Below are 17,740 nucleotides of genomic sequence, written 5' to 3'. Positions count from 1 at the left end.
AGTGCTGAACAACTTCTGAGTTTTTTTTCTCTACTTCCCTGCAGCGCTCCAACCCATTGATCTTCTCAAATCAATACCGTATCTCTGGCATAAGCTTGCCTTCTGTGGAAATAATAACATACAGGACTAGATTTAGAATTTGGACTGCCTGTACATTACGTCTGTCTGTCGGCTTCTCTTTCTGAATGTTGGCAATGTATTTCTTTATGATTACAGTGGTGATGCAACCTTAAGAAAGAATATCGATGTGTGGAAAAAGTGGACAACCAGCAACAGCTTACATTTGCATGGGTAAGATTAATCATTTTTAAATTCATTTTTATAGGATGTGGGCATCGCTGGTTAGGCCAGTATCTATGCCCATCTCTAGTTGCCCATCAGAAAGTGATGGCGAACTGCCTTCTTGAACTGCTGCAGTCCCTGAGGTGTAGGATTTTGACCCAGCAACATTAAAGGAGCAACAATATATTTTCAAGTCAGGATGGTGAGTGACTTGGAGCAGAACTTCTAGGTGTTGGTGACCCCAGGTATCTGCTGCTCTTGTCCTTCTAGATGACAATGGTCATGGGTTTGGAAGATGCGGCCCAAGGAACCTTGGTGAGTTCCTGCAGTGCATCCTGTGTTTGACACACACGTCTGTCATTGTTCGTCTGTGATGGAGGGATTGAATGTTTGTGGAAGGGAGCCTTTTAGATGGTGAACGGACTTTGGTAGGGTTAGGAGGCAAGCTAGTCATCATAGGATTCCTAACCGTTGACCAGTTTTGGTAGCCACAGTCCAGTTTAGTTTCTGGTCAATGGTAACCCCCAGAATGTTGATTGCGGGGGATTCAGTGATGGTAATGCCATTGAATGTCAAGGGGCATTAGTTACTCTCTTGTTTGAGATGGTCATTTCCTGGCAAGAATATTATTTGCCACTTCAGCTCAAGCTTGGATATTATCCAGGGCTTGCTGATTTCGACATGAACTGCTTCAGTTTCTGATGTGGAGATGCCGGCTTTGGACAGTGAGCACAGTAAGAAGTCTTACAACACCAGGTTAAAGTCCAACATGTTTGTTTCAAACACTAGCTTTCGGAGCACTGCTCCTTCCTCAGGACCCGGTGTTGTAAGAATTCTTACTGTGCTCCGTTTGAGTGTCATAAATGGTGCTGAGCATTGTGCAGACATCAGAAAACATCTACACCTCTGACCTTACGATAGTCATTGAGACAGCTGAAATGGTTGGGTGTTGGAAATAACCCTGACAAACCCCTGTGATGATATCCTGGAGGTGAGATGATTGACCTCCCAACAACCACAACCATGTTTCATTTCTAAAGAAATTGGTCTATTTTCGCAAAACAATTCATTGTTGTATTTTTACAGCGACAACAAGAACTGCCTGTAATGGATTTTTGAGTTTAAGCTGCTATGAATTAAAGTCTAGTTCAAGAACCAACATGGATACCGAATGGGCTGATTGAATTTGCTCGTTAAAGTGGAGCTATTTTGAGGATCTGGTGGAAAAGGGCATGGTAATGAGATTATTGGGATTTTAGGAAGGCATTTAGCATTGTCCCAAGCAATTGACTGATTTTCAAAGTATTAGCCAGGAGGATAGATGGTCAATAGGAGGATAGATGGACAGGGGCTGGTTTAGCTCACCAGGCTAAATCGCTGGCTTTTAAAAGAGGCCAGCAGCACGGTTCGATTCCCGTACCAGCCTCCCCGGACAGGCGCCGGAATGTGGCGACTAGGGGCTTTTCACAGTAACTTCATTGAAGCCTACTCGTGACAATAAGCGATTTTCATTCATTTTCATTTCATTTCATTTCATTTCAATTCTAGACTGAGCAAGAGTGGTGATATGTGGAAGGTGTTTTGAATGGAAACCAGTGAGAGTTCCACAGGGATCGTATTGGGGCCACAGTTAATCTTTCTAAAAGTAGAAATGCAATATTAGACGAGGTATGCTCACCCATCCAGCAAAACTAGCCTTTTGACGAGCAGCATCTTTCCACCTTGTTTACCAGTATCCGCTTAGATGACATAGAGAATAACGGTTCTTAATAACTGCCGATTTGTCGTGGGCTGTGTAGGATTCTTAAAAATTTAATTTACTTGAAACTAATAGCTAGTTCCATTTTAAGGGCATTATATGAATAAACAGTATATAGTTTTCACAGTAATGAGCTAAATTTTCCTCGACTCACCAATCAAGAAAAATTAAGGGCGCCATGGGGCGCAGTCGTTAGCACTGGGACAACAGCGCTGAGGACCCGGGTTTGAATACCAGCCCAGGGACACTGTCCGTATGGAGTTTGCACATTCATCCCATATCTGCGTGGGTTTCGCCCCCACACCCCAAAAATATGCAGGTTAGGTGGATTGGTCATGCTAAATTGCTCCTTAATTGTAAAAAAAAATAATTGGATACTCTAAATTTAAAAAACAAATCATGAAAAATTAGGACAATTTATAATGTCGGAATACAGGTTTAATTCTCTACCCGAACTATGTAAATCTGATGCCGACTTTTAAAACTCGAGCAGCTTTTTGTTGTGGCCTGCTTAAACCATTTAGATCTATGTGTAGGCAAGATTCATTTCAACGTAATTAATCCATAATGGACATAAACATTGAAGGCAAAATAATTTGTGTTTTGTTGTGGTGTTCTGCTTCCTTGAACTGCTGCACTATCTGTTGTGAGTACACTCTACAGTTCGGTTAGGGAGGGAGTTCCAGGATTTTTATCCAGTGACCGTGAAGAAACGGTAATGTCATTGCAAGTCCGGATGCTGAGTGGTTGGAGGGGAACTTCCATATAGTGGTATTCCCAAGTGTTTGCTGCTCTTTTCCATCTAGATCGTAGCGGTCTTGGTTTGAATGTGTTGTCGAAGCACATGGTGACTTGTGTCATGTAGCTGGTGCACAGGAGCTACAGAATTCCAAGCCTCTGACTTGCACGGTATATGGTTGATCCAGTAATGTTTCTTGTCTATGGCAAACCACCAGCACCCCAAAAAGTTGATTGTGGTGGGTTCAGCAATGGCAGTGCTGCTTAATGTCAAGTAGCACATGTCTGAAAATTAACTTGACACTGAAACAATATATTTATTTACTCCTGTATTGTATAATTGATAGAAAGGACAACGGTTCCCTATCATCAATGGATACCCCTTGCTGGAGGTGATCAGCATCTGGCACCTTTGTGGTGTGAATATTACTTGCCATTTATCAGTCTAAAACTGAATGTTGTCCAGGTTGTGCTGTATATGGCGACGAACTGCTTCAGTATCTGTGGAGTCCTAAATGATACTTAATGCTGCAATTGTCTGTAAGCATGCCCACTTCTGATTTTATGATGGAGGGAATGTCATTGATAAGCAGCGAAGGATGGTTGACTCTAGGGCACTATTCTGAGGAACTCCTAAAGCGATGTCCCGGTACAAATGAGTGGCCACCAACAATCCTACAACCATTTTCCTTTGTGCTATGTATGACTCCAACCAGTGGAGAGTTTTCTCTCTGATGCCCATTGATTTAAATTTAGTTAGAGTTGCTTGATGCTATACTCTGTTTTTGACATCAAGGTAGCATTTGATAGTCATTCTCACTTCACTTAAATTCAGCTCTTTTGTCCATGTTTGAACAAAGGCTGTAATGTGGTCAGGGCCCTGGTGGAACCCAGGTAAGTGCCACTTGATTACACCTACCACCACCGTTTAATGATTGAGGGTACACTGATAGATTTGACCTGCTTTTTGTGGACAGGACATGCCTGAACAATTTTCTACATTGTCGAGTAGATGCCAGTATTGTAGCTGTACTGAATCAGCTATGTTCTGGGGCTCAGCTGGTTCTGGTGAACATGTCTTTAGTACTACTGCCAGTACCTTCAGCTGATTTCTGATATTACGTTGGAGTGAACCAAATTGGCTAAAGATTGGCATCTATGATGCTAGGGGGCTCGGAAGAAGGTTCGTCCACTCAGTGCTTCAGCATCAGCCTTACATTTTGCACTGATGTGTTGGTGACCCCCATCGTTGAGGGTGGAGGTATTTATGGAGCCTCCTTCTCCAGTTAGATGTCTATGACTATTCAAAACTGGATGTGGTAGAAATGTGATCTGATGCATTGGTTGTGGGGTTGCTTTGCTCATTCTGCTGCTTTACATGCACATTATCCTGTGTTGTAACTGAACAGGTTGGCACCTTAATTTTAATATATCTGACACTGCTTCTGCATGTTCCCCAACGCTCCTCTTTGAGCCAGGGTTGAACTCCTGACTTGATGGTGATGGACAGATTGAGGGGGTGGTCCAAGAAATTACTCATTGTAGTTGAACATAGTTCTGTTGCTGCTGATAACCCATAGCGCCTCATGAGTGCCCAGCTTTGATCTGCTAAACCTGCCCTGAATCTATTCCATTAACATCTTGACAGGGTTGCATAACCTGATGGATGGTATGCTCAGTGCGGTGCCAATCCTGTCCTGGAAAGATGAATCACAACATGTAGGTTGATGAGGGCAAGGTGAATGAGGTTTTCCCCTCTTGTTGGTCCCCTTGCCATCTACTGGAGGCTCAATCTGGCAGCCATGTTCTTCAGGACTCGGCCAGCGTGGTCAGTTGAGGTGCTATCGAGCTGCTGTTGGTGATGGGCAATAAAATCCCATACATTCTGTGCCCATGCTACCTTCTGTTTCTTTTAAGTGGTTCAACATGCAGGAATACTGATTCATCAGCTGAGGAAGGGTGCAAGTGGTAGTTGCAGAATTGTTACAGCACAGAAGGCCATTCTCCCATCATGTCTGTTCTCTGACTGAGGAGTTCATCTTGCGCCATTCCTCTACCGTTTCCCTGTAATCTTACATGTTCTTCCTTTTTCAGAGATGAATCCAATTCCCTCTTGAATACCTTGAACACCAAGTGCTTGGCAGTGCGTTCCAAATCTCTCACCTTACTGTATGACATTTCTCCTCTTGCCTCCATTGTTTCTTTAGCCAATTGCCCTAAATTATTGCCCCCGCATCCACCAGTGGGAACAATTTTGCTCTACCTACTCTGTCCAGTTCCCTTCTAAGTTTGAATATCTCAATCAAATCTCCTCTCTACCATCTCTCCTCCAAGGAAGACTGTCCCAACTTCTCCAATCTATTTACAGAATTGGAGTTCCTCATCCCTGGAACCATTCAAATCTTTCCTACATGCTCTTGAGTATCTTTCCTAAAGTGTGGCACCCAGTTCAAACCAAACCAGTGTTCTATACACGTTCAGCATAACTCCTTGCTCGTGTATCTATGCCCCTATTAATAAAGCCGTGGATACCGTTGCTTTATTAACCAATTTCTCAACCTGTCCTGCCGTTTTTAATGACCACCCCAGAGTCCAAAGAAGATTGGAAATTATGGCTGCAATTTCCACTCTCACTTCCCTCTGTTCTTGGATGCATCTTGTCCGGTCCCAGTGCCGTATCATTTTGTTTGTTTGCTCTTTCCCCATGCCTTTTTATATTCACCGTGCTTCTCAGTTGTTTTATCAACCGGTCATAAACATAGTTTTTCTTCTATATTTCAAACGTTATCTCTTTCACCATCCAGGGAGTTCCATATTTATTTGCCTTGCGTCCCATTTGTGGGAATATGCATTGACTGACTGCACGTGAACAATTTCATCTTTGAAAGTAGTCCATTGCTCAGCTACCGTGTTTGCTGCCATCCCATGATTGCAAGTTAAATGGCCCAGATCTATTCTTAGCCCATTGAAGTTGGCTTTGCCCCAGTTAATTATTCATACCCTAGATTGTTATTTGTCCCTTTCCACAGCTAATCTAAACCTCTTTTTTTTTAAAATAATTTTTATTGAAAAATTTTGTATTTATATAACAAGAACCGCAATAAAATACCAACAATAACAATAATGATAGCCGTCATAAACATTCGCCCATCCTCAATGAACAACAAAACATATTAACAACAACTTAAATTAACACAATGTTAAGTTACATAACCATAGAAAAAAATAGAACCCCCCCCCCCCCCCCCCCCCCCCCCCCGGGTTGCTGCTGCTATTGACCACGATACCTATCTTTGAGCCAGGAAGTCCAGAAAAGGCTGCCATCGTTATAGAACCCTTGTATTGATCCTCTCGGGGAAAATTTGACCCTCTCCAATTTTATAAATCCCGCCATGTCACTGATCCAGGTCTCCACACTTGGGGGCCTCGCATCTTTCCACTGCATCAAGATCCTCCGCCGGGCTACTAGGGACGCAAAGGCCAGGACACCGGCCTCTTTTGCCTCCTGCACTCCCGGCTCCGCCGCAACTCCAAAACTCACGAGTCCCCACCCTGGTTTGACCCTGGATCCAACCACCCTCGACACCGTCCCCGCCACCCCCTTCCAGAATTCTTCCAGTGCCGGGCATGCCCAGAACATATGGGCATGATTCGCTGGACTCCCCGAACACCTGTCCTCACCCCCCCCCCCCCCCCCCCCCCCCCCCCCCCCCCCCCCCCCCCCCCCCCCCCCCCCCCCAAAGAACCTACTCATCCTAGTCCCCGACATGTGGGCCCAGTGCAGCACCTTGAATTGGATGAGACTAAGCCTCACACATGAAGAGGAAGAGTTGACTCTCTCCCAAGGCATCCGCCCAAGTCCTGTACTCTATCTGCTCCCCTAGTTCCCCCTCCCATTTAGCCTTCAGCTCATCCACTGACGACTCCTCCACCTCCTGCATTACCTTATAGATGTCAGACACCTTCCCCTCTCCGACCCACAGCCCCAAAAGCACTCTGTCCATCGCCCCCCCGCGAGGACAGCAAAGGGAATTCCTCTACCTGTCGCCTAGCAAACGCCTTTACCTGCAAGTATCTGAACATGTTCCCTTGGGGGAGCCCAAATTTATCTTCCAGTTCCCCCAGGCCCGCAAACCTCCCGCCAATAAACAGGTCTCTCAGTTTACTGATGCCCACCCTATGCCACCCCCTAAATCCCCCATCAGTTCCCCGGGGTGAACCGATGATTTCCACCTAATGGAGCCTCCATCGAGCCCCCTATGCCGTCTCCACTGTCCCCAGATTCTTGGTTGGGCAGCGCCAGCCCGCCTCTATCCCTCCCTCGCTCCAGGAAAACCCTCTTCACTCTAGGAGTCCATGTGCCCACACAAAGCTCAAAATACTGCTAGTCACCCTCCTAAAGAAGGCCCTGGGGATGAAGATGGGCAGGCACTGAAAGAGGAACAAGAACCTCGGAAGCACCGCCATTTTGACAGACTGCACCCTTCCCGCCAACGACAATGGCAGCATGTCCCACCTCTTGAACTCCTCCTCCATCTGATCCACAAGCCTGGTGAAATTATGCTTGTGAAGAGTCCCCCAGTCCCTGGCCACCTGCACCCCCAGGTACCTAAAACTCTCCCCTGCCCTCCTAAGCGGGAGCCTACCAATTCCCTCCTCCTGGTCCCCAGGGTGCACCACAAACACCTCACTCTTGCCGAGATTTAGTTTTTAGCCTGAAAAGGTCCCAAACTCAGCTAGCAGCTCCATCACCCCCGGCATCCCTCCCACCCGGTCCGCCACATACAGTAACAGGTCATCGGCATACAACGACACCCTCTGTTCCTCCCCACCCCGCACCAAACCCCTCCACCTCCCTGAATCCCTCAACGCCATCGCCAACGGCTCGATTGCCAATGCAAACAACAAGGGGGACAGGGGGCAGCCCTGCCTGGTCCCTCGGTAAAGCCGGAAGTACTCCGACCTCCTCCCATTCGTGGCCACACGCCATCGGGGCCTCACATAGCAGCCTCACACATTTAATAAACCCTTCACCAAATCCAAACCTCCCATAAGTACCCCCACTCCACTCTATCGAAGGCCTTCTCCGCATCCAGCGCCATCACTATCTCAGCCTCCCCCTCAATCGCCGCCATCATGATGACATTCAACAACCTCCGCACATTCGTGTTCAGCTGCCTTCCCTTCACAAAACCTGTCTGGTCCTCCTGTACAACCCCTGGCACACAGTCCTCTATCTTGGTGGCCAGGATCTTTGCCAGCACCTTGGCATCCACATTAAGGAGAGATATGGGCCTGTATGAACCACACTGCTGGGGGTCCTTGTTCCTCTTTAAGATTAAAGAAATCCGTGCCCGCGACATCGTCGGGGGCAAAGTCCCCCCTTCCCACGCCTCATTAAGTGTCCGCACCAGCAAGGGGCCCACTAGGTCCACAAACTTTTTAATAAAACTCCACCGGGAACCTATCCGGCCCCAGCGCCTTCCCTGACTGCATCTGCCCGATCCCCTTATCCAGCTCAATCGGCGCCCCCAACCCCTACACCTGCTCCTCCTGCACCTTCGGGAAAGATAGCCCGTCGAGAAAACTCTCCATTCCCCTCCTCTCCACCGTTGGCTCCGACCGGTACAGTTCCCTGTAAAAGTGCTTGAAGACCTCATTCACCTCTACCCCCTTCCGCACCACATTCCCACTCTTATCTCTCACTCCAGCAATTTCCCTAGCCGCATCCCACTTGCGGAGCTGATGAGCCAGCATCCTACTTGCCTTTCCACCATGTTCATACACTGCCCCTTGTGCCTTCCTCCAATGTGCCTTCGCCTTTCTAGTGGTCAGCAAGTCAAATTTAGTCTGTAGGCTGCGCCTCTCCCCCAACAATCTCTCCTCTGGTGCCTCCGCGTACCTCCTATCTACCTCCAGCATCTTCCCCACCAGTCTATCCCTCTCACTCCTCTCGCTCCTCTCCCTGTGTGCCCGGATGGATATCAGCTCCCCACGAATCACTGCCTTCAAGGCTTCCCAGACCATCCCCACCCAGACCTCCCCTGTATCATTCACCTCGAGGTACCCCTCAATACTGCCCGGACCCTCCTGCACACCTCCTCCTCCGCCAACAACCCCACATCCAACCGCCAAAACGGGTGCTGGTCCCGCACCTCCCCCATCTCCAACTCCATCCAATGCGGAGCGTGGTCGGAGATTGCAATGGCCGAATATTCGGCCTCCTCCACTCTCGGAATCAGTCACCTACTCACCACGAAGAAGTCTATCCGAGAATAAACCCTATGTACATGGGAGAAGAAAGAGTACTCCCGTGCCCTCGGCCTCACAAACCTCCATGGGTCCGCCCCTCCCATCTGGTCCATAAGCCCTCTCCGTACCTTGGCCGCTGCCGGCCTCCTACCCGTCGTTGAACTGGACCGATCCAGTGAAGGATCCAACACCGTATTGAAGTTCTCTCCCCCCCCCCACATAATCAGACCTCCCGCCTCTAGATCCGGGACCCGTCCCAGCATACGCCTCATAAAGCCCGCATCATCCCAATTTGGGGCATACACACCAGCAAGTACCACCTTCTCTCCCTGTAGCCTGCCCCTTACCATAACATACCTACCCCCCTTATCCGCCACCACCTCAGATGCCTCAAACGACACATTTTTCCCCACCAGAATCGCCACTCCCCGGTTCTTCACATCCAACCCAGAGTGGAAAACCTGCCCCACCCACCCCTTCCTCAGACGGACCTGGTCCGCCACCTTCAGGTGGGTCTCCTGAAGCATTGCCACATCTGCCTTTAGCCCCCTCAGATGAGCAAGTACCCTAGACCGCTTCACCGGCCCATTCAATCCTCTCGCATTCCAGGTGACCAACCGGATCAGAGGGCGTCCCGCCCCCCCTCCCCCGTCGACTAGCCATAGCCCGTCGACTGCCCGCCCCAGGCCAGCACCCCCCCGCCCGACCCAGTCCCCACAGCGACAACACCTCACCTCTGTCCCCCCCGGCCCACACCAGCTCCTTCCTGACCCTTCCAGCAGCAACCCGGAGAGAGAGGGGATGTCCCACAGGGTCACCCGGAGAGAGAGGGGATGTCCCCCCCCCCCCCCCCCCCCCCCCCCGGTCATCATCTCCACCCCCCAGCCCCGCAACGCGGGAAACCAGAGGAAAGCCCGCGCTTTCGCACTGCTCCACCACACCCTTCTGACGCAGCTCCTAAATACCAGCCCCACTCCATACCCCCAACCCTATACAGAATACAACAAACCGCCCCCCGCAAGATACAAAACCCAAACAATGCCCCCCAACAAAAAACAGAACAACATCCCAATAAATACATCAAAATTACAAAGCACAGAGAAAAAAAAACACAGCAACAGCAGAAACCAGCAATAAAGCATTACAACCGACCCCCCAACCCCTAGTTCAAGTCCAGCTTCTCCGTCCGCACGAAGGCCCACGCCTCCTCCGGGGAATCAAAATAATAATGCCGATCCAAATAAGTTACCCACAAGCGCGCAGGCTGCAACATTCCAAACTTTATCTTCTTATAGAGCACCTCCTTCGTCCGATTAAACCCGGACCACCGCTTAGCCACCTCCGCACTCCAATCCTGGTAGATCCATACTATCCCATTCTCCCAATTGCTGCTCTTCACCTTCTTGGCCCAGCGCAGCACACACTCCCGATCACTGAACCGGTGGAACCTCACCAGCACTGCACGCGGGGGTTCGTTCTCCTTAGGCCTCCTGGCCAGTATTCTGTGGGCTCCCTCCAGCTCCAGGGGCAGATGGAAGGATCCTGCCCCCACTAACGAGTTCAGCATCGTGGCCACGTAGGTTGTCAGATCCGACCCCTCCAGCCCCTCCGCAAGGCCCAAGGTCCTCAAATTCTTCCGCCTCATGCGGTGATCAAGCTCCTCGAAGCGGTCTTGCCACTTCTTGTGGAGTGCCTCGTGCCCCTCCACCTTACACACGAGGACCAGTGGCCTGTGCCTGCAACGCCTGGATGGCAGCACCCTGGGTCGTCTGAATCTCCGAGAGCTTTTTATTTGTTTCCTGCAGAGAGCTCAGCCTTAAAGTCTGCAAAACAGCGCAGGAGAGCAGCTTGCTGCTCCGGGGCCCACAGCCTCCACTCCTCTGGTGCTCCGCCGGCCGCCATCTTGGAATCCTTCCCCCGTTTTTTCTGGGGAGCTGCTGCCGTTTTTCCCCCCTTTCCACTCCGAGTTCGAGTCATGAAATGCGGAGAAAGTCGATCAGCACAACTTCTCCCACCGGGAGACGTCGAAAAAATTCCGTTTTGGGGTCTAAAAAGAGCCAAAAAGTCCGTTTGAATCGGGAGCTCCCAAATATGCGGCTTCCTACGTCATCGCCGCCACCAGAACAGCTAACCTAAACCTCATGTTACAATTATCACTATCCCCTCAATGTTCTCCTACTAACACTTGATCTACTTAGCCCGCCTCATTCCCAAGAACCAGGGCCCTCCTTTTGTGTTGGGCTGGATGTGTACTGCCATAGTACATCTTCCTGAACACACTGTAGAAACTCTTGCTCTTGCTGCCCTGCAGTATAACAGTACAAAACCACAAATGTAGCTATCCGCACAACTGCCGATATCCAAAAAATTTACTTTTTCTCTTAAAGTGGACCATGGAAGAATTTTAACTCCCTATTAATAGAGCGAAAAAAGCTTGTTCAGGGAGTTACTGCACTGGTATATTGGTGTGCTAAGTAGTTATCTAGTTCATGTGCCTTAATTTCCCATAACTCTTGGTGGCTTAGTTTAGCTCTCTGGCAGCTTCACCAGCACACCTAAACTTTAAATCCAGCACAGCCTGTCTGACTTTTCCTAGAAATGGCTGAGATAGTTGATGAAAATTATTTGCAGTTGAATGAAGTCCAAGAACAAAAAACAATACAGCCCAGGAACAGGCCCTTCGGCTCTCCAAGCCTGTTCCGACCATGGAACCTGCCTAAACTAAAACCGTTTGCACATGAAGTCCATATCCTTCCATTCCCAACCTATTCATATATTTGTCTAGATGTCCCTTAAATGCCGCTATCGTACCTGCTCCCACCACATCCCAAGGCAGCGCGTTCCATATATTTACCACCCTCTGTTTAAAAAAAAACTTGCCTCGCACATCTGTTCTAAACTTTTCCCTGTCCACTTTAAACCTATGTCCCCTAGTACTTGACTCTCCTACCCCAGGAAAGAGTATTTGACTATCCACTCTATCCATGCCACTCATAATCTTATAAACCTCTATCAGGTCGCCCCTCAACCTCCATCGTTCCAGTGAAAAGAGACCGAGTTTATCTAACCTCTCCTCATAGCTAATGCTCTCCATCCCAGGCAACATACTAGTAAACTGCTTCTGTACCCTCTCCAAAGCATCCACATCCTTCTGGTAATGTGACGTCCAGAATTGTACACACCATTGCAAATGAGGCCGAACTAAGGTCCTGTTTTGCTGCAACATGACTTGCCAATTTTTATATTCGGTGCCCTGACCGATGAAGGCCAGCATGCCGTATGCCTTCTTGACCACCTTATCCACATACGTTGCCACTTTCCGTGACCGGTGGACATGCACTCTCAGATCTCTCTGTGTGTTAGTACTCGCAAGAGTTCTACCATTTGTTGCGTAATTCCTACATGCATTGGACCTTCCAAAGTGCATTACTTCACACTTGTCCGGATTAAACTCCATCTGCCATTTCTCGGCCCAAGACTCCAAACGGTTTAAAACCTGCTTCTGACAATCCTCTTCACGATCCGCAACTTCACCAATTTTTGTGTCGTCTGCAAACTTACTAATCAGACCAGCTACATTTTCTTCCAAATCATTTATATACACCACGAACAACAAAGGCCCGAGAACTGATCCCTGTGGAATGCTGCTAGTCACAGCCTTCTGTTCAGAAAAGTACCCTTCTACAGCTACTCTATTTCTTCTGTGCCCAAGCCAGTTCTGTATCCAACTTGCCAACTCTCCTCTGATCCCATGCGACTTCACCTTTTATACCAGTCTACCATGAGGTACCTTGTCAAAGGTTTTACTGAAGTCCATGCCTTTCCCTCATCTGTTATCTTTGTCACTTCTTCTTAGCTATGTATTCTACCTGGGAGTATATTTTTAGTGAGGATAAAGGCAGCAGTGCTGTTGAAGAAAAAACTAACAGAAGTTAAAACCAAGCAGAAGAGTTGAGAATTCATCACGTGGACTAAAAATGAGACTCAACTGAAAATAGCACAATATGTCAGATCCTGCTATGTTAGCATCAATAAAAAAGACAGCTGAAGCTCCTTGGCATCAAAATGTCTTTGAAATGCTTGAAACTGATGAATGGAAAACACTTCAATATGTATTCACATTCTCTTGATTTTGTGTATCCCCTATTCATTGAATTTTGATTTAATTCTTTTTCAGAAACCTGGCATGGACTGTGTCCTGAGGTTGCCGGTTTTGAGACACACTACCTATATTATCCCAGTCTGTATTCCATTATAGCTACTCTATAATTCATACAACCCCTCTGTAATTTGCTTGCAAGTTTGATCCACTGCATCTTTCCTATTGGGTCAGTGTTTTTCAAACTTTTTTCTGGCGACCCATTTTTACCAACTGACCAACCTTTGGGACCCACGCCGGCCGATCTTCGCAACCCACCATTTTCTCTTGCCTTATTTGCTGCTGACAAAATGTAGGAATCGAATGCATGTGATGGCGATGTTCGGGGGCCGTGACCTGCTCTCTGCCTCCCTTCAGGCAGGTAGATTACATAGAAGTTTTTAAAAAAATCTTCTGCATCTCCAATTGCGCAAGTTCGCGGCCTTCAGCCGCAGCAGCCGGTTTTTATATTCAGTTTTTATTTATGTTTTGTAAATTGTACCAATGTTGTTGCACGGCACGTTTTAATCAAAGAGACCAAAGCCCATGTCATCGTCAGACTCTTCAGATCCTTCCTGTTTCTTCTATTCCTTTTTCTCTTCAGCAGCAACAGGGGCAGTGGTGGAAACAACTGCTACAGCAGCTGGGGCACTGCTACCAGCACCAAAGTTGCAGATCAGGCTATTAATGTCAATATTCGCCAATGCCTTGGCAAACAGACTAGACCAGAACGGCTCAATGGTCACACCAGCTGTTTTAATCAGGGCATTGAGTTTGTCTTCGGTGACAGTGACCACGTTGCCGTGCAGGATGAGCCCACTGTAGATACAGGCGATTTCTGAGGTGGAGGCCATGGCGGGTGGGTCCGATGGTGCTAGTCGCCGGGCGGAAACTTCTGAACTGGGCAGAGCGAGCAGCAGCCGGCTTTTAACTATGCCGCTGCGAGCGGCCTTTTTAACCATATAAAAAAGTTGCGGCCACACTGCGCATGCGTGCCCGTCCATCAGTGCGCATGCGCAGAGCTTTGCGCACCGATGGATGGGCACGCACACGCAGTGCAGCCGCATTTTTTTCATATAGGTAAGAAGGCCGCTGGCAGCCGGCATAGTTAAAAGCCTGCTGTTCCGCGCGAATTTGCACAATCTGGAGCGCCACGACGGACTGCTCCGTGACCCACCCGGCACATGCACACGACCCATCCGCGGGTCGCACCCCTGACTTTGAAGAGCACTGGTGGCGTGGAAACTACACCCATCAATGTAATATTTTTTGTAAAATATTTTATTCTCCATTTTCACATTTTCTCCAGAATTTACACCCCCACCCGCAAGCAGTAAATGGTAACAAATACAAAGTCAATTTCCTTAACAACAACAACAACGATCCCATCCTCCCACCACCCCAAGCAACGACCCACCTGACAATATAAGCATCAAATAGAACAAACCCTCCCATGGTGGGACAAACAAAGGAGAAATAAAAGCGAAAGGAATTAGGAATTGCCTATGGTCGCCATTAACCTATAGAGTCCCACCCCCCTCCCCCTAACCTTCAATGCCATCCAATCCCCGAAAGAGTACCGTAGATGACACCTATGCATTGCAAGCCCCCGGCTCCTCCCCCCCCCCCCCCCCCCCCCCCCCCCCCCCCCCCGCCCCCGGCTCCTCCCCTCCACTTCCTCTTACAAAAATCCCCCCCCCCCCCCCCCCCCAACAACCTCTGGTCCTTTCTTCCCCCCCCCCCCCCCCCCCCCAATCTTTTCACCCCAGCTAAACTCATCGGGACCTATTTTGCCAGACTCCGATGGCCACAGCCCCTCCCCCCACCTCACTCCCGTTCACTGGCCGGCTCAAACCGGCAGCGTGGAGGCCCCCACCCGGGTCTCTTTTTCCCCCTTGCCCAGCCCCAAGAAAACCAAGAAATCCCCTTTAGCACACAAGCCCCGCATACACACCCATGCACCAAAGAACCATCATTGCAAGTGAAAGTCACCTCTCTTCCCTTGTCCAAATATATACAAAATTGGCTCATTTAGCACATACACCTGCTGCAGTGAAAAAATACAGCTATATGAGGCTACATCGGTACATGACCACTTCTCAATTCAGCCACAGTCCTTCTGCCTTCAACTTAGCTTGGTATACAATGCCGCACTGCAGCGTACTGATGTACAGTGCCTTCTTCACCCGGCTGAAGGCAGCCCGCCTCTTCGCCAGCTACATCGTAAAGTCCTGATATATGCGTATGCCAGCTCCAGTCCACTGCACCACCCGCTTCTGCTTTGCCCAGCAGAGGACCTTCTCCTTCACACTGTACCTACGAAAATACAGAGTCACTACTCTTGGCGGCTCACTCTCTTTTGGTACAGGCCTCCACGACCGATGAGCCCGATACTTTTCATATCGGGAGGGACCATCACCCTCACCCAATAGCTTCGCCAACATCGTGCCAAAATACTCAGTCGGCATCGGGCCTTCCACTCCTTCAGGAAGACTCACAATCCTCAGATTCTGTTGCCTGGATCTGTTTTCCAAGTCGTCCATTTTGGCTCACAGGCCCTCGTTGATCTCTATCACTTTCCGCATCTCCTTCCCCATCGAGGTAAGTTGATCGCTGTGCTGCAATAATGTCTCTTTCACTTCCTTCAGCGCCTCGCCTTGCTCCCGCACCTCCGCCACTGCGCTCAATACCGCCGCCCTCACCGGGGCAATCGCCTCCTCCACCAGCACTTTCAATACTGCCCCCATCTTCTTCCTCATCGCCTCCATGTGTTTTGTGAACTGCCTTTCGAGTTCCGCGACCATCACCGTAGTCATTTCTTCAGCCGTGGGCAATGCGGCCACCCCTGGTGTCCCAGGCTCCATTTCTCTTGTCGTCCCCGCGGTGACCTTTCCACTCCCCGACGGACTTTCAGCTGCTTTTTTCACAGCCGTTTTTTTACTTGTTCTCAACATCTTCCTTCACTGTGCCTTCTCCCTGCTTTTGCTGCCTCTGTTACCCGTAGGACCGGGCGTTAGCCCCGAAAATGCCGTTCCCGAGCGAGAGCCCTCCAATGTGCGGCTGCCTCCCGCCTGCTGTCACCGGAAGTCCACCCATCAGTGTAATGCACCTTTTTGTTGTTCTTTAGTTATCACCAAATACATTCTGACCGTGACCCCTCTGGGACACCCCTCTCTCTTTCCAGCAATATTTTTCCTTAATCAATGCCAGCACCAGGGAACACCTTTCCTATTTTTTAAATAAGGAGGGGTGGTTTGGAGAGGGGATGTGTAGGCTTACAAAGCAAAAGGGTATGGCAGCATTGGAAGGCAGCTATTTAGGTAAAGATAGCCAAGAGTCTGACAGAAAGGGTCAAAGGAGGAAATAATGATGAAAAGGAAAACATCAATGGCTCGTTTATTTAACTGCACGTAGTATTCAGCACAAAATAAATTAACCAGCGACACAATTTGAGATTAATGGTTATGATCTTACAACCATTACAGAGACGTGGTTACGAGCAGATCAAAGCTGGGAGCTATATATTCAAGGGTGTGTGGCTTTTCGTAAGGACAGGCAGCAAGGGAAGGGTGGTGGGGTTGTTTTATTAGCGCGAGATGGAATAAGTACGATCGTGGGTTAGAAGATGTAGAATCTTTATGGGTGGAGGTATGAAATAACAAGAGGTAGAAGACACTGGTGGGAGTAATCCATAGGTGCCCAAACAATAACTACTGCAGGATGGTGAATAATTCCAGAGATAATGAGCCAGTGTAAAAAAAGGTAGTACATTAATCATGTAGATTGTGCAAATCAATTTGGCAAAGGTAGCCATGAGAAGAATTTGTTGAGTGTATTTGGGACGTTTTCGAGAACAATATGTTGTGGATCCAACCAAGGATCAGGCTATTCTGGATCTAATGTCTAATGAGGCAGGTTTAATAAAAAAATCTGAGTAAAAGATCCCCATGGAAACTGTGACCATAATACAGTAACATTTAGCATTCCGTTTGAGTGTGAAATTTGGGTCAGAAACACTGCTCAAATTAAATAAGGGTAATTACAAAGGAATGAGGGCAGAGTTGACTGGAGTGGGCTGGGACAGGAACTTTTCAGATAGATGGTTGATCAGCAATGGTAGATGTTTCTGAAAATAATTCATGACTCAACAAAGATAAATAGATTCCAGTGAGGAAGAAGGATTCTGTGAAGGCGATAAATCAACCATGATTAACCAAGGAAGTGATAGATAATACTTAGAGCCCATGGTGTTGGGGTAGTATATTAGTATGGATAGAGAATTGGGTAACTAATAGAAGACAGCTGCAATAAGAGGGGCATTTTCAGGAAGACAACCTGTAGCTCGTGGAGTGCCACGGGGATCAGTGCAGGGGCCACAATTGTGTGCAATAATATTGACTTGGAAGAGGGAAGTGAATGTGTTTTTGTCAAGTTGGCATAAGAATAGGTAGGAAGGCAAGTGAGATGGCACAAGAGTCTACAGAGAGATATAGACAGGCTAAAGTGACTGGGAGAAGACTTGGCAGATGGAATATGATGTAGGAAAATGTGAAGTTAACGCACTGTGGTAG

The 17,740-nt window shown here is 48.4% G+C and overlaps 1 protein-coding gene across 1 annotated transcript in view; it reads left to right on the top strand.

Moving 5' to 3' along the window:
- The window catches only part of nsun2 (NOP2/Sun RNA methyltransferase 2), a 76,647-nt gene that overhangs the window by 34,435 nt on the left and 24,472 nt on the right, over positions 1 to 17,740 (top strand). The window contains exon 8 of the mRNA XM_038797194.1: positions 217 to 291. Within this exon, the coding sequence (XP_038653122.1) occupies positions 217 to 291 (75 nt within the window). The remainder of the gene's footprint in view (positions 1 to 216; positions 292 to 17,740) is intronic.

Source organism: Scyliorhinus canicula, chromosome 5 (assembly GCF_902713615.1).
Source record: "Scyliorhinus canicula chromosome 5, sScyCan1.1, whole genome shotgun sequence".
NCBI lineage: Eukaryota > Metazoa > Chordata > Chondrichthyes > Carcharhiniformes > Scyliorhinidae > Scyliorhinus > Scyliorhinus canicula.
The sequence above is the reverse complement of the archived record's forward strand: the minus strand, read 5'-3'. Positions and strand labels throughout refer to the sequence as shown.